Genomic DNA, 26,155 nt, shown 5'->3' with positions numbered 1-26,155 from the left:
TACTTAATTATTTACTTACTGACCAGAAAAATGAGAGGCAAATCCTGTAATTCATCAGGCAGTACAGAAAGATTTGTATAAACCTCCTGCTGTGCTTGGTATACTAGATATGTCTGAGGCAAATTACTGTGATGCTGGTTCTGTTTTAATTCAAGCTTTAGAGATGCATACACAATATTTTATAGTATTTTGGAGGTGAAAATATTAGGAGTGTTTTCTTGTTAAAAAAAAAGAAAAAAAAAAGAAAAAAAAAAAAGAGCACCCAAATGAAAATGACAAGTATTTTATGAGAGGAGATTGGAGAAATGCACTCATTGCTACTTTGTGGCAGCTTTTTTGGGTTTCACACAGGAACAAGAGCCAGCTCTTCATCTCTTGGATTTCCCATTTTCAGCTGTTCCTGAGGCAACCCTACAGTTCCTGAGACTATTTCCAAATTCAAAACCGTTCTAGATATATATTAAGGTTCAGGGAAGGGGGAGCCTTCATTCTGGATGCTTGAGGGGTGGGTAAGCACTTCATCAGTGGCCGCAGGGGCTGGGGATGATGCTTTAGTGTATGGCCAAAGCCCATTGGGGCTTGGGGGAGCAGGGGGTGTCCTCAGCCAGGGCAATGAAGCCCTTGTTTCCCAGGCACCATAAGGCATCACATGCAGCATTCAGTCTCCAGCAGTTTAATTTTGGGGTTTTTTCAATAATCAGTCATCTGCATTGGTGGAATATATTTCAAACTAATGCATTTTCAAGCTACTAAAAATACTAAATTTTCCAAGGTGTCTCTAATTTAGGCTTTTGTGCTTTCCAAGATTTCTATTAAAAATCAGCCTGGTTACAAAGTTACTGCTTGTGATTACAGTGGCACTAGATTCACCAAAGACAAAGGAGCATTTCTGAGTTGCACTCAACACATTCCTTAAAGCAGACAGACTGCAGTTTAAAAAAAAAAATCAAATTATAAGAGTTAAAACCCGGTTACTCAACTTTGTTTCAAGTTCTACATGCAGATGTCTGCTGTTGTGTCTAGCTCTGTGTCCTGCTCTCCTTATGGCATTGCATTCTTCTGGTACCACTGCAGGAAGGGCATTCTGCCTCTGCCCAGTGTGCAGCTGTGTCTCTCAGCTCATAAACTGGCATCCAGTGCAAGATGCATTTTCATTTGTCTGTGCCTAGTTTAGCAACATTGTTTAATGGAGGTGGTTGTGTATGGAGGTTCCTGCATTGTGGAAGGCGAGGCATCCCTAAAAATCCATTTTCAGAACTTCCTTGGATGAATCGCTTGGGTGAATATGAATGGTTCGCTCTTTTGGGCATGCAGTGTGGTACAAGACACAGGGGCAAGGTTTTGTGTTTTTTAGATACTGGAATCACAATTTTGCTTATTCTTAGTTCTTGTGAAACTTCAGATCCTTGTTTTGACCTATTTCCCTCTAAATTAGTGACAGGTTTGTAGGGACAAAATTTCTGACTGTTCTCTGTGATTTTTTTTTTCCCCCTTGAGCGCAGGTTTGAAAGGGATCTGTCATCTTGTGTTTGTGGGCTCAAAGTGTAGGTGCAATTATGAATAATTGGTTTAAGAATTAAATATTTCTTCAGATAGGTAGATTTCCAAGCAGGATATATATGTAGAAAATCTGTATAATGCCCTTAATTAAAAAAAAAAAAAAAAAAAAAAAAGTCTGTATTAGTAGTCTGGAAGTATCCAAGCAGTAAAAAGAGTTTAAGCTTTGTTTACATTTTGGCTGCAAGAGGTGCCTCTCTTTAAGTATTTAGATAAACAATCCAAAGCTGCTGTTTTCATTAGCATGTAGCACAGAGCCCAGTTTCCTTACCTGAGAGAACATTAAACTAAAATTCAGTAGCAGAAAGCAATTCGATCTCTTGCAAATATGAGTCTTGATAAACCTTACACTATGGAAAAAAACCCCAAATAAACCAACCTTCAAATTTTGTACCTATTGACATTGCTTAATAAAAACATCTCGAGTGCTTGGTGCTTCTGGGTGTGTTTCCAATAGCAATGTGATTGCAAGGCTCTGTGGATAAAGTTACCAATCCTTTGAATTCTGACCTTCAGTCTAAAACAGCTTTAGAGGTTACTCTTTTTCCTTTTTGTGAGATTGCAGAGAAAAAGTTGATGCTGCTGGAAGGAAGCGGGGGAGGGAGCTGGGCTTGGAGATGAGAACTGGGTCTTTGAAGCCATCTGAGAAGTTTTCCCCTGGCCTTGATTTGTAACAACAAATATTGGAAGTCTGAATCAGTAATTATACAAAGTTTCAAAATAGAGCTGAATCCTCTATTTTGAAACTTCTGTGAATACAATTACTATTGAGATCCAATTGATTCTAAGGGAAATTATGCTGTTGCGTTCAGCAAGGTCTGGATTCTTGGGGCAGCTGTAGCCATCAAAACCTGAGACTAGCTTAAGTCCATCATCTGTGTCTGCAGGGAGGGGAAAACTCCAAATTGGGTCCACTGCATTGACTGGAAGTGTCTCTCTCTCCCCTGAGGATGAGGGTTTGGATGATCACCTTTGACTAAATGCTTAATTTTAGATGGTTAGACACAAGTGAGTATCTAGCTGAATGAATGACGGTCATGGTATAATTATAGTAAGGTTTAGAAGAATTTTTTGTGTTAAATTATTTAAAAACAGTTTCTGGGGAAAAACATGGTTGCAAGTATAAAAGAAATCACAGGACTATTTTAACCTCAGACTCCCACTTTGTCCTTTTCGTTACAAGGCCCACAATGGGGAATATTTATGCATGTCACTTTTAGAAGATATTTCACTGTTCCAGATCACCATAAGAAAAACTTGTGTGACTGTTTCGAAGTTAAGGATGTACATATTTACTGTATTAAGCTAGTGCAAGGTTTGTAATTTGAATGTGTGTTTATGAGTCACTTATATTAGTCATAAATGCAGGTTTGTCTTAATAATTTGTCAAAGTGAGCCTGGGTTGCTGTTCTTTCAATTTTCTTTCTAATTCTAAATCCTTTAATCAATAATTATTTTCCCTATATAATATTTTTAAGGGTTTTTTGTGCAGCCTTATATGTCAGTGGCTGAAAAATTATGTAATAATTGACACAAATATCTAAAATACAGTAATGATCCACTGCTCCATCTACTGTTGAACAGTGACATGAAGAGCACTCCAGAAAAAAAATACGGAATGCATTTAGGAAATAATAACAAAATGGAATTTACAACAAATAAAGCTATTGTTTCTGTGGTTAGTGAGCAAACATCTTTTTCTTGAAGAGTAAAGTATTCTGAGTATGACTTTAATTCACAGTTGAAAAACAAAGAGGAATTTTCCATTTTCCTTTTCACCTTATAGGAGGAGCCGACAAAACTCTTTTTGTTCATGCTAGTGGGAAAAAGTTGAAGAAAACACAGTTTAGTATTGCTGAGGTGATTCATGTCATACAGTGTATGTATGTATTCATATCACTGGCAAAAATATAAGTTATTGCCATGAAAAAAAAATTACAATGGTTTGCAAGGTCTACCTTTATTCTAGTAGCACTTAATGAAAGATGAGGAAGGCCCAGTCGTGGGAGGATGGACTATGGAAAAATGGCATGTGTGTGAAATGATGTGTTTTATAGTCTTTACAGAACAACAGGACTTGATTATTTTGTCAGCTCACTGGTAATCTCTCATTTGTAGTGTGTTCTTCCTGCAAACCAATCTTCCGAGGAACTACTGATTATAGCTTTTATCACCCATTAGAATGTTAGCAAGCTGCTTCTCATCATCAGTGGTGCATTTGATTTGACTTGTTCATTTTTATAAGCAAATTATTATTCACATATTACAGTGAAGGATGATTATTTTCAAATTTTAGGCAGTTATGTTTCCATGCTGAGCTGGAGTAAAAGCCTGAATGTCAATTAGAAAAATTAGCTCTTTCTTAAGGAAGTTCACAGATTGCAATTTATTCCTTTGATTTCACCCCCGATCTTGTAAACAGATAATTCTTCAAATAACTTTCTTCAGACACATCTATGTTGCCTTCAGCAGGACTTCTTTTATAAATAGTTATATGTTTATGTGTCTTTTGAGCAGAGGTTTTTGTGCAACAAATGTCCACTGACGCTTAGGTAGTGTAGACAGTACTAAAAGTCCCCCTGTAAAACTCTTGAACTTTATTGGAAAATGGAAGGTAATTTTCTATAGTTCTATTTAATAGCTAAGACATTACTAAAATGAAGACTGTTGTAGTTGGAAAAGCTACATTACTCTTAAACCTGAAGTGGATCTCAGAGCTCTGCCCTCAGGTTGTCAAAGACCTGACGCCTCAGTCTTTAGGGAAAAGACATCACTCTTGGGTAGAACATCTACTTCAGATCGTCTGGAGACCAAAACTTTTCAGTATTTTTGTGTGCCAAACATTCCCTTCATGAGATTTCTAGAAGAAACAAGTGATGTAGGGTGTTAAAAAATACCCAAAGGGAAATGATAGTATTAGATACATTTAAAATTTAAGTTCATCTAGGAAACCTTTCCTTCACCTTGCCAAACTACTTTTTTATTTTGCATTTAGATCACTGAGTATATATATAATTTACATTACTGGTGCTTCTAAATATATATATATACACACACACTATTTTTTCCTCCCTTTAACATAATGCTCTTAAGATGCAAGAAATCTACTGAAAAAGCAAGCATACTTTCACTTTGGAGAGTGAAAAATTGAGATGCACTAAGTTATTTGCTTTCAAACTAGACTTCAAATGCTTCTTCTGTGGACAGTCTCTGCATTTGTTTATATAATAGCTGCCAACTATTTCAGAATCATATGTAAGTCATGCATTCATTCAAATAGCTAAAGCAGCATCAATTTAAGATTAATAAAGATTACAGTTTCCTATTTTAAGTTGTACTAAATGGTTCTGTAATTTGTATTGAATTGATGGATTGAAAATAACTACAATTGCATGCAAACTAGGAAAAGTAGCAAACTGGGGCCAGCAGTTCATATGTGTTTTGGCTAAGGACGATGGTTAACAGCACATACCTTTTCTTATAACACATTACACACAAACCTTAATTCAATATTAATTGTATCCAACATGTCTTGAAAGAATGTAATTAAATTGTTCTTCTTAGTCACACTGATTCTGGACAGACCACTTAAAATGGTTGATTTCTGTGACTTCTACTATTTGTATTTACCAAGGTCTTTCTACTTTTGCTCACATGAGTAGCATGAGACAATACGGGCTCCTGTCAAGTGCTGCAAACTTCTGTTCCAGCCAGGGATGTCTCTAGGCAACAGCTGCTATGTGTAAGATAAAACTTGTATGGAGGCATAGGAGGGATATTGCTGCTTCAGAGGGTTCTGACGTTGCACTGCAGTTGTTTATGGGAAGAGCCAGGCGGTGGTTTTCAGGAGCAATGGGATATATCTTTTGCTTTAGTGAAGTGTAGTCTTCCTAGGCCTATTTCTGATATTAAATATTTCAGTAGTATTTCCTACTTGGAGGCAAACATATGAACATCCTACTGTTCCATATCCATCTAATTTTTCTTAATTACCAGAACATCTGTAATCGTGGCACCTAAGTGCCCTGTAAACGTTGTGTTCCAGATGGACCCATTTCACTTGTGCTAAAACAAGTGTGTGACACGGTGTATGAAGTTAAAACCGTATTGCATGAGCAATGGTTGTAATAATATGCCCAGTACTTTATTGTGCATTTGATGTTATGTAATAGGCCTGGTCCTTTACTTCTTAGGACTCTTGAGATGCCAGCTGCATTAATGGGAATGCAGAATCAGGGCAAATTTAGGCATGATGTAAACATATGCAAATCTCACTGTAATCTCTGTTCCAAAGCCAGTGTTAGTGCAATTGTGGTTTGAAAATGATGTTGGGTGCCAGTGACCAACAACCCACCCTGCACTGATTTGGTATGCAGTTACTGGGAAGAACAAACCCCAAAAGATAAGCAAACCAAGTAGGTTTCAGTACTCAGTACTCAGCTGTCATAATTAGATTACTTATTGAAATAAAACGAGCTGCACTCGCTTAAACCAAATGAGGATCTGGTCCACAGTATCAGCTGTAGGATAAGTTCATAGGTTAGACCCTATCATGGGGTAATGATATACACTAATCTGAAGTCCGATCTTCAGACATCAGATAAAGAACTTTAAGGCACTGTTTAATGGCTGTATAAACACAGAGGACCCTACTTTATCTCATATCCCCCATCTAGATCATTTATATGTCTTCAGTTCCCATACTGCCTACATGCCACACTACAGAAGAGATTAAAAATTCAAAGCTGATTCTTTTCTTGCAATGCATCGTCAAGACCCTTTTCCTGATCATCTTAGCCTCTGTGTAATTCATCCCATGTTTATCCTCACATCATCAAGCTCTGTAGTGTGTGTGGGGATCTGTCTTACTTTAATTAAATACAGAGACTGGGCACACTCCTGAAGTTATTACTTAGATATAACTCCCAGTAGGGACTACAAACTAAACAACAATAAACCTGTTTCAGTAACCTTTACATTTAAAATACTAAAATTCATTCATGTATTTGTGCTATTTTTTTTTTTCAATAATGGAATGAAATACATTTATGCTAAAATTTGCATGCATCTTGAAGTCACAGTCTTCTTTTTATATTTTTTTTATTTCCATAGCATCATTTAAGTATCACTATTTTTGAGAAAGGGTTTTGAGTTACATTTTACAGTGTTAGACTGTACTTCACAACAACAATATGATAATTTTTGGGATCTTCTAGAAAGAAATTAGCTTCTGCCTCTTTAAAGTGTGTGCCTGATATTATTAATTTAATAGATGTAGTCCTACAGTCAGTGAAGCAAGGTGTGTCTTTATATCAGATTGGGTAGGGCTTTTAAAAAATGGTCTTATTAACACTGGTAAAGAATTCAGTGGTAAACATTTTCCAGAAGATCGTGGCTGTTCCAAAAAAGCATATAGTTCAGAATGATTGCATAGCCTTGTGTTTCAGGGTTCCAGTGACTTTTACCTGACAAAACTGCATGACTCCATAATAAGTAATTTGTATTTCTTTCACAGTTTAATATAGAACACGATAAATAGTTTTCTTGGCGTGAGATGTGGTTTGTGACTCTGAAGAAGTGATGGGATTGTGTTTGTGCTGGCTGCACAGACGGGCCCAATCGAAAGCTGCTTATTTTGACCTGGGTTCCCATATATGGTGTGTGACTGTCCCGAGATCCCTTTTCTCCGCTAAACAAAATGAAATCCTAGGTGCGTTTTCAGCTCGAGGTTCACTTGTAGCTTTGCAAACCGATCTGCTTTCCTGAAGTATTCCCAATGTACTTGCTACAAAATAAGGTCTCACTTACTGGGATGTAGTAGCCAGAAGATATTTCTCCTCTAGAAGTATTGCTTTCATTCACTGATTAGTTAATTGAAGGTAAGGATATATTAGCAGTGAATAACCACAGGGTTTTGTAAAGAGAAAAAAAGTTCTGTTTCAATCTGTTTATACAGTATAAAGTTGGGGGGGGGGTTGTTGATTTTTAGTTTTGTTTTGTTTTTTTAAAATTTAGTGCTTTAGACCTGGCGTGGTATTAAGACTTCTTTTTTGGTACTACAAATCGTTACGCTGTTTTCCTCATCATATTTGGATTATGCGCACTGAAAAAAACTGTAGAAAAATTAGTGTTACATGAAGTGAAAGACTGTCTGCATAGTGGAAATGCTCTGGAGAATGCTGGTGAAATTTACTTACTATGTATGTAATAATGTTTTTCAACATAACGTATGTATTTTTAAAAGAGTAAGGGTTTTTTTTTAATTATGAACAACTAAAAGTTCTTTAATAGAAAAGCATCATAAACCCATTTCAGTTTAATGGCTTACTAATTAAATTACTTAATTACCTATTGATTGGTAAAAGCTAAATTTACTTAATGCACAAATTTAACTCTATGCAACCATCTCTCCCTTCTTTGGAAACATTTATAGTGTCTGTGGAAACGGCCTTTATATGGTTTTAAATTTTAAAACTTTAGTAAGTGATTAGTGATAATTAAAATACGAATTTGACTATATTTATAATTGGTTTTAGGCATAGAGATATTTAATAGTTTAAGTGGTTTAAACCATTTTAAAAGTTCCAGATATTTTGTTTAATAAATACCCTTAAATTGGAGAAGGCTAGCTTAAATAGTTTTAGCAGACCCTTTCTTTACAAGGTTGCAAGAATCTCAGATATTTGAGAACAAATCTGTTACATATCCAATCAAAACGGCATGTCCGGACGTGCATGCTGGTTGTACGCTTAAGAGCCTCTATGAGTATCCCTATTTAGCTTCTCTCATTGATATAATGTTGGTGTAATTCCAGTTATTCTATTAGGACGGCTTTAGTTTAAACCCAGTTTACAAGAGGGGACGCATCTACGCGCAACTTTCTAAATGAGGAGGGAGCCGAGGGATATTGAGGAGTTTTTCGGGGGTGAGGCTGAGGAAGGTGCAAGGCAGGGGGGCCGTGTCGGAGGGGCAGGGGGCGGAGGGGGCTGCCGGGGGCGCGCAGTTTCCGCGGCGGAGCGCGGCAGCCCCGGCCGCGTTTCTCCCGTGCGGGAGGGCTGACTTCAGACCGCGCAAGCCTCCTTGCAGTTGTTGCTTCTAAACCAATAAGGTTGGGACAAGAGAATAGCTGCGGTTTGCATTACAAAAAAACAAAAACAAAACCCAAAGGGGAAAAGAGGAAAAAAAAAAAGAAGCAGAGGAAAAAAAAAAAAACCAAAAAAAACCCCAAAAAAAACAAAACCAAAGGAAAAAAAAAAAAAAAAGGAAGGCGAAGGGGAGTGAGAAGGAAAGCGGGCGCGGGAGCGGCAGCGTGCCCCCAGGCACTGCCTGGGCAGACACACAAGGCTGAGCAAACAGACGGCGGGGCTGCAGGCAGCCTCCCTTGGCCGCGCTTTGTCTGCCCAGCCCGGCCCGGCGCGGCCCGGCCCCGGGGCGCTCCTGCCCCGCGCCATGGGAGGCGCGGCCGCCGCGCTGTGAGCCGCGGAGCTGCGCCGGCACCGTGAGTACGGGGGCACTGACAGCGGGGCAGCCGCACGGGCGGAGCGGGAGGACAGCAGCGGGGAGAGAGAGGGGCCCGGCTGCCGCCCGGGAGCGCGGGGTCCCGCTGCGGCGGGGCCGGGCGGCGCGCAGGGACAGCCGCGCTCTCCGCCCGTCCCGGCGCTCCCGAGCAGAGCGGCGCTCAATTCTAAATCACTGGGTGCAGCGGTTCGTTCTGGCCGTAGTTCAGACTGGGGTTTGTAGGCTTCCCACAAAACAGATGTTGGGAGGTTCTGTTTATTGTGATCAGCCAGGTTTGGGGATTCTCCTGTTTGATTTCCTCGAGTGCTAATGGTTCGGCAGATAGGAATAACGTGATGGGTAGATGTTAAATGGGGGGTGGAAATAGGCACGTACGCTACGAAACCAGCAGACCTTGTTGAAAGAGACATGAGAGCGTGAGAAAAAGAATAAAAAAATTGGGAGGAAGAATGCCTGACAGAGATTTTGACAGTGCTTTCTGAAGCAGGAAATCCTTTTGCTTAATATGTTTAAATTTTCCAAACACCAAGGAAAACATGCAGATCCCCACAGGAGAACTTTTCAGGATGACAGAATAAACATCTACAGAATTGAAATATTTGACGTTTATTGACATTTTAGGTGGCTTATTTAGAACGGTGATCTTATAACAAGGAAGTTAAAGACCTTCTGAAGTCTCATTAAATTTACATCTTTCTTTTGAGCAACCAAGACCCACCAAACATTCTCTCAGTGTTTCAAACACCAAGAGGAGGGACTGCCCTTTACGGTGCAAGATTGATTCTGGAAAAGTAAAGGTGTTAGCTCAAAAATGTTTCTTTGGAGGTGGTTGGGTTTTGGTGTGGTTTTTTTTCTTTCTTCTGTAAGCAAACATTCAAAACCGAGGTAAGCGGAAGAGATAAAAGCTTTCCGGGAAAAAAAATGATCGTGTGTTTCATGTCGTTTGTTTAAATTTAAAAATGAGCACCGGGGGAAATTTGGAATAAGAAGTGGAAATGTGGTGTAGCGTATCATTGGAAGTTTTTAACATTAGATACCATGTATAAAGTTTATTTTATTTTCCAACCCATACTGAGATGGTTCGCAAAGCATCTGCCAGAACACAGACTACTGGTTTGAGGTGTCAAATAAATTAATAGTGTATATATGCATCCACATCTGTAAAAGTACATATATGTGTGTGTATACACATTACAGAATTTTAGACATATAAACACACACACACACAGAGCGTTTTCATGTTGCTCACCAAACCCATGACATGCAGTTTTTAGCCAAGCACCTCACTGCTGTCAGAGTTTTCCCAAGGCCTGGAAGGGTCTGGAAATGAGCAGCCATCCCCTCTCAGCACTTCTGTGCAGTGACAGACGGCTTGAGTCATGCTTCACCTTAGGAGAAAAAAAAAGAATGAGTAATCATTTTGTTTGACTTGCAATAAGTATGAAATATTTCTTAGGAGCCAAAAAAAATCTTGGAAGAGAAGAAGGATATTCTTAAATGGCTGGTCATAATAGAAGCATTGTCACATTGTAGAACTTACTTCTTAAAGGGAAGAAAGTGTTGGAGTTTCAAAATGTTTCATTCATGAGTGTATGAAATGCGCACACAGGATAGCACTTTAGAAGATTTTAAACGGGTAATTAAAAATTAAATAACTGCAATTACCTGCTTTTGCTTTAATAAGTACAATTTGTCTTTGATGTGAATATCTAGTGAAAAAGCCCAACCTCTTCCCTTGGACCCCAGCGATATATGATTGTTGGAAGAGTGAAAGTATTACGAAGTTTCCTGCGTTGCCAGCAAGGTGCCTTTCTGCAGCCAATTTGCATTTTAGTTTTGTAACGTTTTGGCTGTTGAAGCCATTATGTCGGTAGATACTGACTGCATCGTGCTTTTAGGAAGGTAAAGAGTGCTGTTGGGAAAAAAGTTCCTTTCTCTCCCTCCCTCCACCCCTTCCCAAAAATGACAGATTTTTTTTTTTCTCTCTAAAAAGGAACACCCTCATTTGAAAACTGCCATTGTCTTTGGAATTTGCTTCTTTAAAGTAGAACTGTGTTTTCAGAGAAAACGTGTGTGCTGGCTATAGTTTTCTGGGTTAAATTCTTATTTTCACTTCAAAAATTTCTTTTCAGCTGGAAAAATGTTTTAAATTATAGCCATTAAAAAAATTGCTCCTAGCAAGCAAAAATACTGTGGAAAACCTGTAATTTAGACAAGTACCTACATTTTATTTGCTCTGTGCTGCTGAAATTTAGAATCTCTTCCCATTTACAGTTTACTTTTCACAGAACATTATTAACTTTTTGGCTTCATACATGATCTTCTGTCAGATGCTTTTGATTTGTAATTTAGCAAAGTATAATAAACAGTGCAAAAGTCATGAATTTTCCTCTGCATCCTGAGCTCTGTGGTAGGGAAAATGTGATAAAATGTGTACCTTAAGTCTTGTTTGATGATCTCTCAAAGCAAGTTTGCCTTCTGGAAATAATTTCTGGGGTTGAAGAGCATGGTATTAACAGATTTAATGTGGCTATTCAATGGATTGGTGGAGTACTATGTGAGGTTTAACAAAATGAGAGAGACAAATTGAACATCAACAAAACCTACATCTGTGAAGAATTATAAATTTAATTAGAAAAAAGGGCAAACTTAAAAGACCTCATTAACTAATCAGAATTTGATGTTACTGATTTAAGATTCTTAAATGGATGAATTTTAAGTAGCTTTGCTATCATTGTCCTTTTTTTTTCTCACCATGTACTGCATAGTGCCCAATCTGCAATCTGTTTTGAGGAGAAAGATGTGAATGTTACTGACAAAAATCAAATTATACAGAGTAATGTTTTTGAGGTATTAAGAAGAATGTGTATGCCATTTAGCATGTGGGGCATTTGTAGTTTAAGCAGAGCACTGAGTGAAGGGGGTGTGACAGCATCCCCCCTCCTTTTTTTTTCCTTTTTTTTTATTTTAATGTGACCCGTTTCTGTCTGGGTAAGGCCAAGCATTTGGGTTTTTTCCCCTACTTTTTATTTGATATGTGAGTTATATTGCCAAACTTCAATTATCCAGAAACCTGTTGACAAAATGGGAATATATGAGAGAAAGCACAAGCACACACCACCCGGAAATGTTTTTATTCTATGAACTAACTGGTCGTCATAAGTGTGGTTCCTTACTACGTTGTAATTTTGTACTGCACATAAAAAACTGAAAGCATGTGAAGTGTAGCATTTTGTAAACTGTAACTAATTTCACTCACATCTGTGTCTAATTGTTGTCTGCATTCGCATTCTTGAGAGTAGATTTATTTTTCCTGGACCACTCTGTGGATTCAGCTGACCAGCCTAAGTGAGGATTAGTTGTTTTAAAGTTATTTTGATTAAAGAGTCATTTTTAAATTTGGTAACGTGCAACACATGGTTCAAATAATCCTTGAGACACAAAGGAATATATCTAAAGTATGTCTAATGAAAATGAAAATTGTGGATATGAACTTTCACAAATCATGGAGTGTTGGAGGACATTTTAGGTGTATATTTAATTTGCTTTGGATGAGCTGGTTATTTTTTTTTTGCCCTGTCCCACGAATACATAAATGAAATCTTCCTTATAAATGAGATTTTCCTTGCTAGGCACATACATGAGCATGTATATAATGTATATCTTTTCAAATGTACAGAAGTTACTATTTTTGTAAAAAATCGGTACCTAAAATAGTGAGGATTAAATTATTTTTTTAATTTTAATCAAGTATGAATAATTGTGTAGCACATGTTGAAAAATATCAGTTAGCTAAATCACCCATTTGAAAAAGGAAGTTTTTTCTATTGTAAAAGATGGGTTTTAAAAGATCCGGTGCAAGACAGAGTGAAGATAGCTCTGTAGGCAAACTTAGTTCTCACCTATAATTTTTTCCAGGTGTTTAGAAGTAACAGCAGAAGCATATCCTAAGGCACTCTGCAGCAGTTTCTGGGGTAAAGAACTAAAGGGAAAAAAAAAATAATCCTTAAACCAAAATGCACAGTTTTGACTGTATCTGCTAGTCTAGTTTGATTTGGCATGCAATGATGTATTGAAAAGCGTGTTATGCAGTACTTTAAGTACCCAGTTATAAAAAGATTGATGTTTTTCAGCATGCATTATTGCATGCTTCTTGACATCATTTGTAATGTTCTTCCTTGCCTGAGTGCCCCTAGCAGTTGTTTACTCTTGCTAGTAGTAATTCTGTCTGTGATTAAAAATAACAGAGAACCCACCCTACAGACACATAAGTAGGATTTGCTCGGATGATTTTTATGGCACTTAAAATGCCTCATCTCCCTTGTCTTTGCTCTGTGATCATTTAAGAGATGTCAGTTCAGGTTGACTGGAAACACACAAGAAAGATCCTCACTGCAGACATTAAGGGGATATATACCTTGCCCAGAGAAGCTTTCGTGTGCTTCCAAGCTAACAGTGTCTAGCAGTGTCTTTCCACCTGAATTTTATCACCTGCTGACAATTATTACTGGCTAGAGTTTGTTAGTAAAGCAACAGTGTTTTTTTCTGATGGAATATGAAAGCTATTACTCACCTGAGTTACAAAAGGAATAATTTGGTTAAACTAAAAAATTATTGGTGGGCTTCCCAGTGGAACCAGATTCCTTTTCTTCATGAGTGACATCAGAAATAAATGCTGCCGCTTCCTCCCATTTATTTAGCCGGAGGTGTCCTTTTAAGTAATTTTATCAAAAATCTCATTAGCAACTGGAATTTTTAGGAGTAAGACTGTGCAATAACGTGTGGAGTTTTATTTAAATTTGACCTGGCTGGAGACGGGCTTCTTTTAGAGATGCTTCTGTAAGGTTGTTGGCTATATAGTGAAGGTCTTTACCATAGGTAGATTTGCCCCTTGTTATTCTCTACCCCTCCCCCCCCTCCCCCCCAAAAAAAATAAATAACATCAGCATCTCCAGCTTGCCTTTGGGGTGAGCTTGGCTGGTGAGTTCCCTGTGGCCCAGGCACAGAGGAAGGATGGCGAAGAGCAAAGGAAGAAAAGCAGTATGATGAGGGCAAGAGCGTGTGGAGACGGAAGGAGACGGGAGGGATGAGAGGAGTGAGGATGCTGAGGGGCTCGGGCAGGAGCAGCTGGCGCTGCCCTTGGCGGGGTTACCTTTGCGGGGCAGAGCCGAGCCGAGCCGAGCCGAGCCGGGGGAGGAGAGAGCCCCTGTGCAGCTGTCACGGGCCCCTGATGAATCACTATCCCGTCACTTGGCTGCCGTCCCCTGGCGCGGGAGGAGGGAGAGAGACCTGCCGGGGAAACAACAGTTGAGCCTTCAATTTAAAGACAATATGCCTTTCAGGGGCAGCGCACCCTCCTCCTCTCCCTTTGGATTTAAAGGACAGAATTGTCATCCGTAGTGATATCCTTTCTTTAAATTAAGGCCACATAGTAAAGTGGAGTAATAGAAGCTTCTGTTTGTTTCCCTGGTTTACAGGTGCAGAAGTCCCAAACCGGTTCAGATGTTGCTGTTTCCTCAAGCTGCAGGTAAGGATTTGAGTGAAAATCGCTAATTTTTTGCAAGCCTTCTATTGTTTGCGATTTTTTAACTTCAAGTTATAAGTAAAATATTTATACCTGTTTCCCACATTAAATGCTGGAGAGTAGCTTCTACGTGTGTGCAACCAAGTCTGTAAACCATGAGCATGTAACTTTTTCACAAAATTGTTTGAGTTTATATTCAATGCTGGCGTTTTGAGCTCATTGCAGTATCATCTTCTTCATTTTGTGTAGATTGTTTTAGGTAAAGAAATATTGAATGAAGGATCTATGTTTAGAACCTGTGATAAAATTTCGGTTAAAATACAAAAACTTCATACCTAAAAGGACGCTTAGGATATTTATACCATTACTGCATGAGTGATTTTATATATAATTTTAAGAGTCTTTAAAAGAGTCTAAGCATTTCTTTTAAACTGAGAAATTACTGGTTCAAATGCCTTGGAGGCATAGTAACCTATGAAGTTTCTGCTGGGAGCAATTACTTAGAATAAGTACATCAAATAACAATATCAGAAGTTTTATGTATAAAGGAGCAGGAGGACAGGGTACCTCAGTCATAAGCCCCAACATTAACCACGGGATATGTCATGGTGGTGATGACTGTTAATATAAGGCTATTGAAAGCACAAATCTTAAATATTCAGCTGCTTTTGTGCCACTTAAACATTTAATTTTTGCTTTAGATGAGGATTGCTCTTTTCTCATCTTGGCTAAGTGACAGCTGCCGAGATACAGCAGAGTGCTAAGGCACACTAACGCCTGTATGGATTCACTGTACGTCGGTCATATCCCTTTCCAATTGGGCACGCTTTATGTAATCCACAAAGCAAACAAGTGAGCAGACATAATAATGTTTTAATGCTGCATTTGTTTCAAAGGAAACAGAGGAACAATTAAGTAGTTTGCCAGAGTAAACACATACATCAGGAATATCTCATTCCCTGTCAGTAGATGATGGGTTTCCACAATTGCTTCAAGTGTTTTATTTGTTTTGGAGGCTCATTATATTGCCACTGAGTGGTAAATCTTGAAAAAGCAGAGTGTTAATTTGTTTTTAAGAGAATATATGTCTTCATTCGTTGGTGATTCCATCTTTGTACATATTTAAAAATACAAGATTACATCAATTTGTAAAGTGCAGTGCTTGGAATCTAAGTTTTATGTAGTTACGAGCTGCAAAAATTATTACAGTAGCTGGCCAGTCATGAGTGGGGCTACAACATGAGTTAAGCACTGGAAAAGATCAAGTTGGGAGAAGCAGTTAATTTTTTTACTAAGTGTTTCTGGGATGTTGATAAATAGCAGGCTACATCTCATAAAGGCAGCTCCTCTGTAATTCATGTTGACTTATGTCACTAAAACTAATTGCATCTTGTTTTCAGGTCTATGGAAATGCAGGATCTAGCCAGCCCACATAGACGACTAAGTGGTAGTAGTGAATCCCCCAGTGGTCCAAAACTTGATAACTCCCATATAAATAATAATTCCATGACACCCAATGGCACAGAAGGTGAGCCAGCCTGTTTGTTTTTTTTCTTTAGTATTGCATAATTTGTTTTTCCTCCTCGTTGCTTTCTTACAGGCGTTCTTACAGTCAGCAAGCTATATAATGTTTTACTATTCTAGGTGTTCTGTGTTTATTCATATGGTACATAAAGGCAATGTTCAATGTTTATCAGTAGTTACTATTATCAAGTTTCAGCAATAGCTTTCATTACAGTTTATGTTTCTTTCATGGAGTTTGAATAGACTGAGCAGGTAGTATGTACAGAGCTTGAATTAAAAAAAGTCAAAAAAACTGAAAAGGAAGTTTAATGATGAGGGAAAAAAAGTAGGTGTTTACAATTGCCATAGTACAAAATGTAACTTTTCAGTTTTTTTTACTATTTTGGTATTTCTTTATGTTCTCACTTTTTGCAAGCTCCTAAGGCTATGAGAATTTTGTCAAGTAGGCTAATAAAACTGAGTGTTGAAAGTTCCTCAGGCTAGCTTGCTGCTCTGATGGAGTGGCCAAAATTCAAACAGGTGTAGTAATTCAGTGGGGTAAACTGATACCTATTTCTCAAGAAGCAGTCAGGCAGTTGATAAGTTATGTTTGTTCTCAGTAGAATACTAACAACAGAACAACCTAACAGCTTTGCCAGAAATATAATACATCTATAATAAATATAATAATACATATAATGAAACACAGAAGGGCTTATATGACAAGCAGCAAAAAATGCTCTTTCCTGTAGCATTTCTATGGCAATAGTGGGAAAGATCATACATGACATTTGACTGGCTGAGTGAACAGAGACTTTATGCAATACTAGAAAAGAGTCATGCAGATTCAGTATTGATCTTCAGTATAAATGTATAGGTAAACTGCTACAACTGTTGTAGCAAAAATATGGTTTTTTTTCCTAAGAACTGGATTGTAGTAGTGCTGTCAGACTCTTTAGGATTATGGACATGCATTGCATTTTTCCAGGAAAGGCACATGTCAATCAAACAGATGTTGTCCCCCCCTCAATTCCCCAAATATCTCTGTTATTCATTGTAATTGGAGTCCTTGGTAGTGGGGACAGTTTATGGGTTATCAGATTAACAGGAACTTGTGCCAGACTTGTATGTAACTTACTTTTTGCTCTTGCTGTAAAAGTATTACGTCAATCAAATATTAAGCCATTTGAAAAAAAAAAGAAAACAAACCTTTTTAAAGGATAAATAAAGTGCTTACTGTGCTCATGTAGTTTAGGGAGGAAAATATTTTATGTCCATAAATGAGTCTTCTTCCTTTAAGATACACAAGTATGTTATTATATTTTTATATCATATTACCTGGTATATACCACTTTTGGTACAGGATAAAATTGCTCTTTCAAATTAAAATCCTCTAGCTCACAGAAGCCTTTGTTGGCAACTTCATGAGCTTTTCTACCTGCTGTATAACTTGAAGGTTCTTTTGTAGCACAAAAATAGGAGGTGTTCCTTGAAACACTGAAAGATGCTCATCATCTGACTTTTTTTGTTCAGCACGTAGTGCTATGTGCATATACTCTGAGAAATGCTTAATATTACTTTGTCAGGAAACAAGGTATATATTGTATTTATCTATTAATGCACTGACCTCAGGTGGAAAATAATTTTGGAAATAATACCTCAACTTCTAGGTAGGTTGATTTTATTGAAAATAGTCAATCAAACCATGGTAACTTACTTATCTGTCGCTAGAACTTTCCAGTTTAAAAAAATTTGGAGTGAATTCTACCCAGAAAGCTCTAACTTGCAATTCATGTTTGCCTCCTGAGATGAAGCCAAACGATTTTCTTTTGTTTGCCCTTTTCCCTCAGGTGACATGACCCTCCTCAGCACTGCAGACTGGTTGCTCAGCCCTAGCACACAGAGCCCCACAGGTTTGGGTGCTGCAGTGGGCGCAGCAGGCGTGGGCACTCCGCATGCGATTTCAGATGTTGTCCCAAAAGTGTCCCCACAGATTAGCTTGTGCCTGGCCGTTCTGCTCTAAGCTCTCTAATTTGAAAATTCCTGTCTCTGATTGCTCTTAAGTGACAAAGAAGGAAAAGTTTTTCAAAGAAACTAATAGAATAATTTATTTCTGAATGAGATGTGTGCCAAGAGACAAAATTTGTGAGTGAAGCAGATGCCTAAGAATCTGAAGGTGGAATTTTTACTGCTAATCTGTTTTATCTTGAGAAAATGTTTTGTTAGGCTCCTTGAGCTGCTAAAGAGACTTAAGAAAGAGTGGAGTGAATGAAGCAAAAGTTTCCTATTTTTTTAATGAAGGGTGAAGTAAAATTATTTTTTCTGGGATTCCTGAAGCAGAATCCTGCTGAGACACAAGTGGCTGATTGTAAGGATGCGGTTGTAAGGGCTCACTGAACACCTCTTTCTAGATGCTGCAATGTGGTTTGCTTGTTTGTTGCACATGGAGTGGAGATGTGGGTTGCTGAATCTTCACATGTCAAATATAATATGTGAAACCAGCTTCTAGTCTGCCATGCACACATTCTCACTAACGTGGAAGAGCCCTCCTTCTCTAGCATGAGAGCTTCATGTGACAGAGAAGCAGGGCCTCTAGGTATTTGCATGTTATAAATATCTTGTAAAGATATGTTAAATTTGATTTGACTATGGGTGTGATTTTGAGAGGTTTCCATACCCTGAAGCACAGGATATGTTCACTAGATGAGGGGAGGGGAAGAAAAAAGAAGGAAAAAAAATATCTGTCCCAAAGTGAAATGGCTGCATTTCAAACAAATGTTCATTAATTCCTCTAAGGCACATTTTCAGACTTGTCTTCTATTGATGTTTTTCTGCAACAGGATGTGGTTGGAAGATAGCTCACTTTGTTAGCTAATATTTTTAGCTTCACACTCAGCTGTAAGTTTTCAAAGCACTGAATGGGGATTTAGTTGTGTGATTGAGTCTGAATTTAACCTCTATGTGCATCTTATATATAATAATTCTTTGTCTGTTTAATTTCACTTTGATAGAGCAAAATTCTTCTCTTGGCCAGGCAGCATGGTCTTCACTGATGGGGAAGTAACAAGGAAATTACAGACCTTGACCAAACAGAAATTTCCCAGGATCAAATGCAGAGGACTAAAATGTCTGGCTAAAGGCACTCAGAAAAATCAGTCCTAGTATGCCAAGGTGATGCTGATTATATAAATACCACAGTATTTGAGGTTTTCATGTTCTCTTTAAGTGTATTTCCACAACATACCCTCTATTGTAAGAAAGAGCAGGTGCTGGACACCATAAAAGTTATGACCCTGTATAACTTACCTCAGAAAATCTCTTTAAAAAAATTACTGGAGTAGGGAGCAAAATGTTTGTAGTTTTGCCTTATCTCTAATCTTCCTTTGTCAGTGAATTGCCATGGTGGGTTGATACTGAAGGAGTTGAAGGAACAATAACAACAGAAGCTCATAAAATTGCCATTCATTAAGTTTTACCAGACAGCTGGTGGCTATTCCAACACGGTGCCCACTTTGGTAGATGCCCTTTCGAGGGGAAAGGCCGTGAGTAATCAGTAAATTTGAAAGGAGTAGGAAATCTGTTTTCCATGGCAGACAACTGCATCCAGTTTCTGCCTACAGTGATCTTTACTTTTATCTTAAGAATGTAAATCAAATCTGATGGATGGCATAGAGTGAGAAACAGAAGCCTGTGGACCATCATGATGGTGTTTTTTGCAACTGGAATGGAAAAGAACAGATGAGGACTAGGAGAAGGAACTGTTATTTTTTGAGCAGCTACTCTTCATTCATTTAAGGAGTATAGACCTGCTACTGCCCTTTTCTTTGAGTGTTCAAGAAGGAAGGAGGGAAGGCATTGTCATATCAAATGGGGAGGGAAACTGGATAACAAATTGAAGATCAGATTTTCAAAGATACATAGGAAGGGAGGCTTCAAAGGGAGTTGGACATCAAAAATCCTTTGCAAAAAAATGATTCTCGCTCTTTAAGTACCTGCTGCAACATGAGAATGAGACCTGACACAAAGGCAGTCAAAGCTCTCCACTACGAGACTATCTGATTTGTAGCCATTAAAAAGGTTGTTTTAAGTCTGGTGAACATAAATCCATCTTCAGGGTTTCAAAAGGCACTGTGTGGTGTGTTTTCTGTCAAGTTGCAGTATTACAGAATGGAGAAAAAATTGTTTTCAGTATTTCCTAAAGTAGTGGGGGAGTAAGATGTTAAAATCTAGAGAGGGTAGAGCTGGTTGTTGTTATGGCATGTGATATAGATTTCTCTAATTATATTTCTTGAAATTCTAGCAGTATTTTGCTAATATGCAAAATGTTCTTTCAGTATTGCAATTAAGCAATTCACATCAGTGGATGATTTTTAATTTATTCCTATTTTTTTTTACGTTTTCGTATTTTTGTGTGCTTTGTGATGTAAAGTTGTGGTAGGTGATGGTAATCAGACAGTCAGGAATCAGGAATTCTTTTGGTGATCCTGTTTGGATTCTGGTACTTTTAATTACTCATTTCTGGAGTTCCTGCTAATTATAAATGCTGAAATTTCTATAATTGATTTTGCAATAAGTTGCTTGATGGTATGAAACTTGTAATTGATACCTCCATATTTAGACATCCTGAAATAATAGCATAGTAAAGGTAGATGTAATACTTGCCTTTCAGTAGGTTATTAGCATCTGTGGATATTAGAGCTGTGGATGCTGACTTCTTTACTCATCCCAGAAGAGTGCAGGAGGACCGTTGTTTGGCCAGAGGCAAAAACTGCAGAGGTCGTGGGCTCCCAAAAGCAAGCTGGGGGTCTGTAGAGGCTAGTAAGAATCTTCCACATGATGTCACTTCTGGAGGATAAAAATCAGACACAGCCAATTTATGTGAAGGCAAGGAGCTGACTTAGACTATCCTTTCTTCCCTGCTCTTCACCTTTTCTTTCCTTGCTGTATTACATTGGCTTCCGTCCAGACTCTTTGTCTTACCTGTGCTTTTATTCTCCTGTTTCACCGAGAGTCTTTCTGTCCTGAGCACATGTAGCATAATGCTCTATTATTCCTCTTTCATAGGCACTTGGCCAGTGAAATTACTTGTCCACTTCTCTGCTGACTCAGTCGAGCAACTTGTGTTGCAAGGTCTTGGGGAGGAGACTGGCTAATAAATATTTATGTACTTACTGTCTTTTCTATATGTATGTGCATCCATTTTTGAAAGAGTCCCTATTTCAGTTTCCACCATACATTTTTCCTTTCAGGAAGGACCTCATTTAAGTGATAAGTTAATAGCAATACTGGTTCCCACAGGCATTTGAGGTAAACAAAATACCCCAAATGACAAATTAATATTAAAGAAAAAAAGGAAACTCTTAGAAGCACCATTATTTTATACTATTTATTTTTGGAAGCTTCTCATATAGATGTTCACAGCACATGTCTGTGGATGAAGCGTGGTAGTGTGAGAGCACCCTTTGAGTGTGTCTGAGGGTCCCAGAGCTCCATGTGCACAGTGGTTGTGCACAGGCTGTGGGGTTTCAAGGACCAGTGAGGATGTCCACTACTTTACTGAAAACTAGCCACAACACATCGTTCTAGGGGTGGTGTCTTTCCAGTGGGACCAGCCTGTTACGCACGTGTGTGTGCACTTGTGTGATTCTGTACAAAAATGTCATATGCAATGGTGTATGTCATGTGCCTGGCCAGTGATACAGATGAGAAGGAAATCCAGCCCCGGCTGTCACTGTGCACCTGCAGAAGGAACAGAAGTAGAACATCTTAGTGAAAGATCACACCTTAACAGGGTAATATTTGAAGAGCCTTAGCAACTTCAGACTTGTGGTTTGATGATTTAGCATTTGGATTTGCATCTTATAATCTTCTGAGGGATTTTGCTTGTCCCCAGTAGATGAAAAAGCATGAAATTTGGTTACACTTCGGGGAGAGCCATATCATTTGACCCCTGGTCAGTGAGTGAAATACCTGTGTCACCAGGTTTGATGAAACAAGCTAGGGAATTTGCTGCTGCTGCTGCTGTGGCTGGAGGGGAATGGAAGCTAGAGTATCCCTCTTTTTTGGGTGAATTTGGCTTTAAGTCTGTCAGTCCTGGAGTTCAGACATGGGCCAAATACAGAGCATACTATTTTCCATTTATGAAAAGTGCCACCTGCTTTGTCATTGTGCTTCTGTCTTCATGAGATAGTCTTGTGTCTTGTACACCTAAATGGCAGAGCAGTCTTGACTTCTCCATGCTGCTCTCTTGTTCACTTGAAGACTTCCACAATCCCAGAAGGTAGTAAAGACAACCTTCTTTGCCTTTAATGGCTGGGCCTGTGATGTTCTGTGGTAATTTTGTCTGGCTTTGGTTAAAGAATATGAATACTGTTCGTGGACACTGCAAATTGTTAAACATGTGTGTGGTCTGATTCCCAACTGAAAAGAGGAAAAGGAAAACTGGAAATAGAGTAGTCCATGACACTTCTAAAAGGATTGGTTTTGGATATATGCTGCCTCCATTTGCAGAGGAGAGATACAAGCATTTGGTATAATTGGACCTGTGAGTGTGAAGGGATAAGAACCTTAGTTTGACTCAGATACTCTCATCTCCCAGCTGCAGTGAATTTTAACCCATGACTGTACTTGTCAGATAAATATCCAAGTTGAATCTTGCTTAGCAGCTACAAATACTGTCCATCTTGTCTCTATCCAGCTGTTTTTGAATTTTTTTTCTGATTTTGCATTGTAGCAGTGACACCATTGTTTTGTAAATTGAAGGTTTTTACTGCTATATGAAGAAGTACAAGGGTGTTAAAGCTCTTTCACCTGAAATGCATAACATAAGAGGAAGATGAGGGTCATGGGGGTGTAGATGGCAAAACCTAAGTGTTAGCCACAGCCCAAATACTGGAGGAGTTTTGAAGCCTCTCACATCAGAGGAGGGGAAAGCAGGGAACAGTCTGGGCTTGAACTAGAATGTGCTGCTTTGAGCAGGGACTTTCTTTGAAAACCAGACAAAAATTTAGGCTGGAAATTACCTTCTGGTAGTTTCCAGACAGTGAGATTCAGGAAGCATTCTCTGCCTTGAGAAGCAGTAACAAGTAAGTTTATCAGGCTTCATGGTCAGAAGCTGATGATTTGATAATCTGTGATAGAGACGATAATATCCTGGATAGGAATTAGCATAATTGAGTAACTTGTAGCCTTTTTACAATTGCAAGATTCTTCGCTACAAACAGAGGTCTGTTTGGAAAAAATAATGGAAAATATCATCAGCTTAGAGCTTCAAGGTAGAATTTTTGTCTTGTTAGTAAAAATTATTTTTATGCTTCCAGGTGAACTTTGGGCTTCTGTAGTGAGTACGGGAAGAGGATGGTGTCAAGCAAAACAGCATGTGAATAGCAATTGATACAAAGTACTTAATCAGGATTTTCATGGTGTTTAGTTACTACTATTATTTGAAGATAAGACCAGCCAAAATAGGGCAAAAGATTGTGTTTTTATGTATGCCTATAAACAAAGTAACCACCACACTTTGTTGAGTCTCTTGTAGCCCATGAGCACTGAGAGCTGTCAGCCAGGAATAATTTCATTTTTCCCACTTTTTTGTGTGTGAATATAATGTCATAGTTAACACTATTCAATCTTAAAACTGCAAAATTAAAATCAATTTAATGTCAGGCATGTTTGCAATATTTCTATTCTGATTTAATGTATATGGCATAGCTGTTAACAAAGATGAGTTCAGTAAAGCAAGGAACATATATAAATACTTGTATGTATTTAATGTAATTAGAGCAATTTTTAAAATTAGAGCTATTTTAAAACCTTAGTTTTTTGCATGCTTGAAGGTGCAGATCTTTATGAGTTATTCCTACAATTTCTGTGCTAGGAGTAGCCAAATATAAGGTATCAAAATCCACATTTATAATGGCCAGCATCTCATTCCTGAGAACACTGTTTACTGATGTACATACCAGGAACTGCATGACAAGCAGTGAACTCAGAAAGTTGTTACTTGGCTAATGAACCACATGAACTTGTGGGTTCTGGTCTGAAGTTCTCTCTCTCAGTAGAGTTCAGAAACTGCCATGTAAGTAATTTTTTAGCCACCTTTTGCTATACAGCTGACAGAGACTTGCACTTGCAGTCTCTGAGTTCCTTTTGAAGAAAAATCTTAACAATCTATTAAACATTAGATCAGCAGTTGTGATATCTCTAAATTTTTTTGCTTTTTTTCTCCAAGCTAACACATGTGCTATTATCTGCTCCTCCTATTTTTTCTACTGTTCTGTGTGTTTTCTTGCACAGTTTCTTTTTAAGTTTTTTCAGAATCTCACAATGATTAGGAAAAAAAAAAATAAGGAGAAAAAATATCTCTTTGTTGACATAGTTTCTTAAGCTCCTTGATATATAAACCAAATCTAAATCACTAGTTCTAAATAAACACTGACTTTTTACAGCAGATTAAGAAGACATTAGACTGCTTCTTGAACTTCTATTGATAATCTGTTACTTGAGTGGTTTGGGTGGCATTAGAACTTAGTCATACATTACATACATACATACATACAAATCAAAGTCTGTCTCTAGAATTCAAGTCTGATGGTTCTGCACCTCTGTAAGTGTCAGTTTGGATAAAGGAGCAGCAGAAATGGGAACTTTGGATTTTTCCTGTGTCACTTTCCATGGTCTCTGCCACAACTGAGATGGTTGCCTGTTAGTGGCAAGCTTGCAATGTGTGTTGTCTCGATGTGGCACTTTTCCCACTCATTTCCCAGTGTCATCTTGCGAAAGCTTAGGACATGTCGCAGAAATGTTAATTGTCCTGGAAAATGTGAAGATCTGAAATCCAGAGCACCCGTAAGCAGCATGTGGCAGGGCCAGATCTGTGCCTGCCCAACTTCTTTGGACAGCTCCATATGTCTCTCATCATAGATATGGATGATTCATGTGCTGCAGGGATAGACTGGGAAACTTGTATTCCTAGGCAGTTCCTTTGCAGTTCCCTTTCCCCATGACTCCAGGGTGAGGAATACCCTATTGCAGGTCAGTTGTGCGTTGGACAACTTCCTTTGCAGTAAGAATACATGTAAATATTTCCAGCGGGTAAACCCATGGCTATTCTTCTCAATTTATTTCTTTGTATAGCAAGATTTCATCCTCTTAAATGTGCTTAGGCTGATAGAAGGAAATATGCAGCAATTTTCAGGCATTTTGATTGAAGTGTTTGGGGAATGGAGAGTTTTTCACTACCTATTTGTCTTTATTAAATTCCCATCTAACTGTGACACAAAGGTTTATTAAGGTTGTGGTTGTTTCTAAAGACAGCATTCTAGGGCATGTATATTATCACATAAGTAATGGGTATCCAGATCCAGGGATCCAGGAAGAATGGGAACATCCTTTCTTATATCCTGGGGTTTTTTATATTCAGAGGATAAAACAGGTGACAGAGAAGACAAAGTTTTTAATGAAAATTTGTTAAGCACTTCAGTCAGCAGCTAGAATTCCTTCCTATGAGGACTCATTGTATTTCATATATCTTCCTGTATTTCCAAAAGTAGTGTGTGTAGTAAACAGCATTTAGTTTTAAGCTATGTTGCACAGAAGTAGAGACAGAAATTATATTCAGATGTTTTTCTAAAAATGCTATCTTGAGCAAGGGTTCAAATAGGTGCTCAGAGGCTCATCCAACCTGTCCTTAAACATTTCAAGTGATGGGGCAGCCACAGTTCCTCTGGGGAACCTGTTCCTGTGCCTCACCACCCTCAGAGTAAAGAATTTCTTCCTGATATCTAATTTAAACCTACTATCTTAACCTTTGGATCCATTCTGCCTTTTGCTGACACTACATGTTCTTGTAAAAGGTCCTTCTCCAGTTTTGTTGTGGGCTCCCTTCAGGTACTGGAAAGCCACAATTAGGTCACCCCAAAACCTTTTCTAGGCTCAGCAATCCCAAATCTCATAGCCTTTCCTTGCAGGGGAGGTGCTCCACCCCTCTAATCATCTTGGTGTCTTTCCTCTGGACTTGTTCCAACAGGTCCATGTCCTTCCTGTGCTGGATGC

General features: G+C 38.4%; 1 protein-coding gene across 7 annotated transcripts in view; it reads left to right on the top strand.

Moving 5' to 3' along the window:
• Positions 1–26,155, top strand: part of EYA1 (EYA transcriptional coactivator and phosphatase 1) — a 157,450-nt gene that overhangs the window by 59,599 nt on the left and 71,696 nt on the right. For 3 of the 7 annotated variants that reach the window (XM_058833365.1, XM_058833364.1, XM_058833363.1), the window contains exons 3-5: positions 14,553–14,602; positions 16,000–16,127; positions 17,953–18,015. In XM_058833365.1, the coding sequence (XP_058689348.1) occupies positions 14,553–14,602; positions 16,000–16,127; positions 17,953–18,015 (241 nt within the window). Of the gene's footprint in view, positions 1–8,798; positions 9,056–14,552; positions 14,603–15,999; positions 16,128–17,952; positions 18,016–26,155 lie in introns of those variants that run through there. The other 4 variants (XM_058833368.1, XM_058833367.1, XM_058833366.1 and 1 more) reach the window with 2 other exon arrangements.

This window comes from Poecile atricapillus, chromosome 2 (assembly GCF_030490865.1).
Source record: "Poecile atricapillus isolate bPoeAtr1 chromosome 2, bPoeAtr1.hap1, whole genome shotgun sequence".
In the NCBI taxonomy this organism is placed as follows: domain Eukaryota; kingdom Metazoa; phylum Chordata; class Aves; order Passeriformes; family Paridae; genus Poecile; species Poecile atricapillus.
The sequence above is the reverse complement of the archived record's forward strand: the minus strand, read 5'-3'. Positions and strand labels throughout refer to the sequence as shown.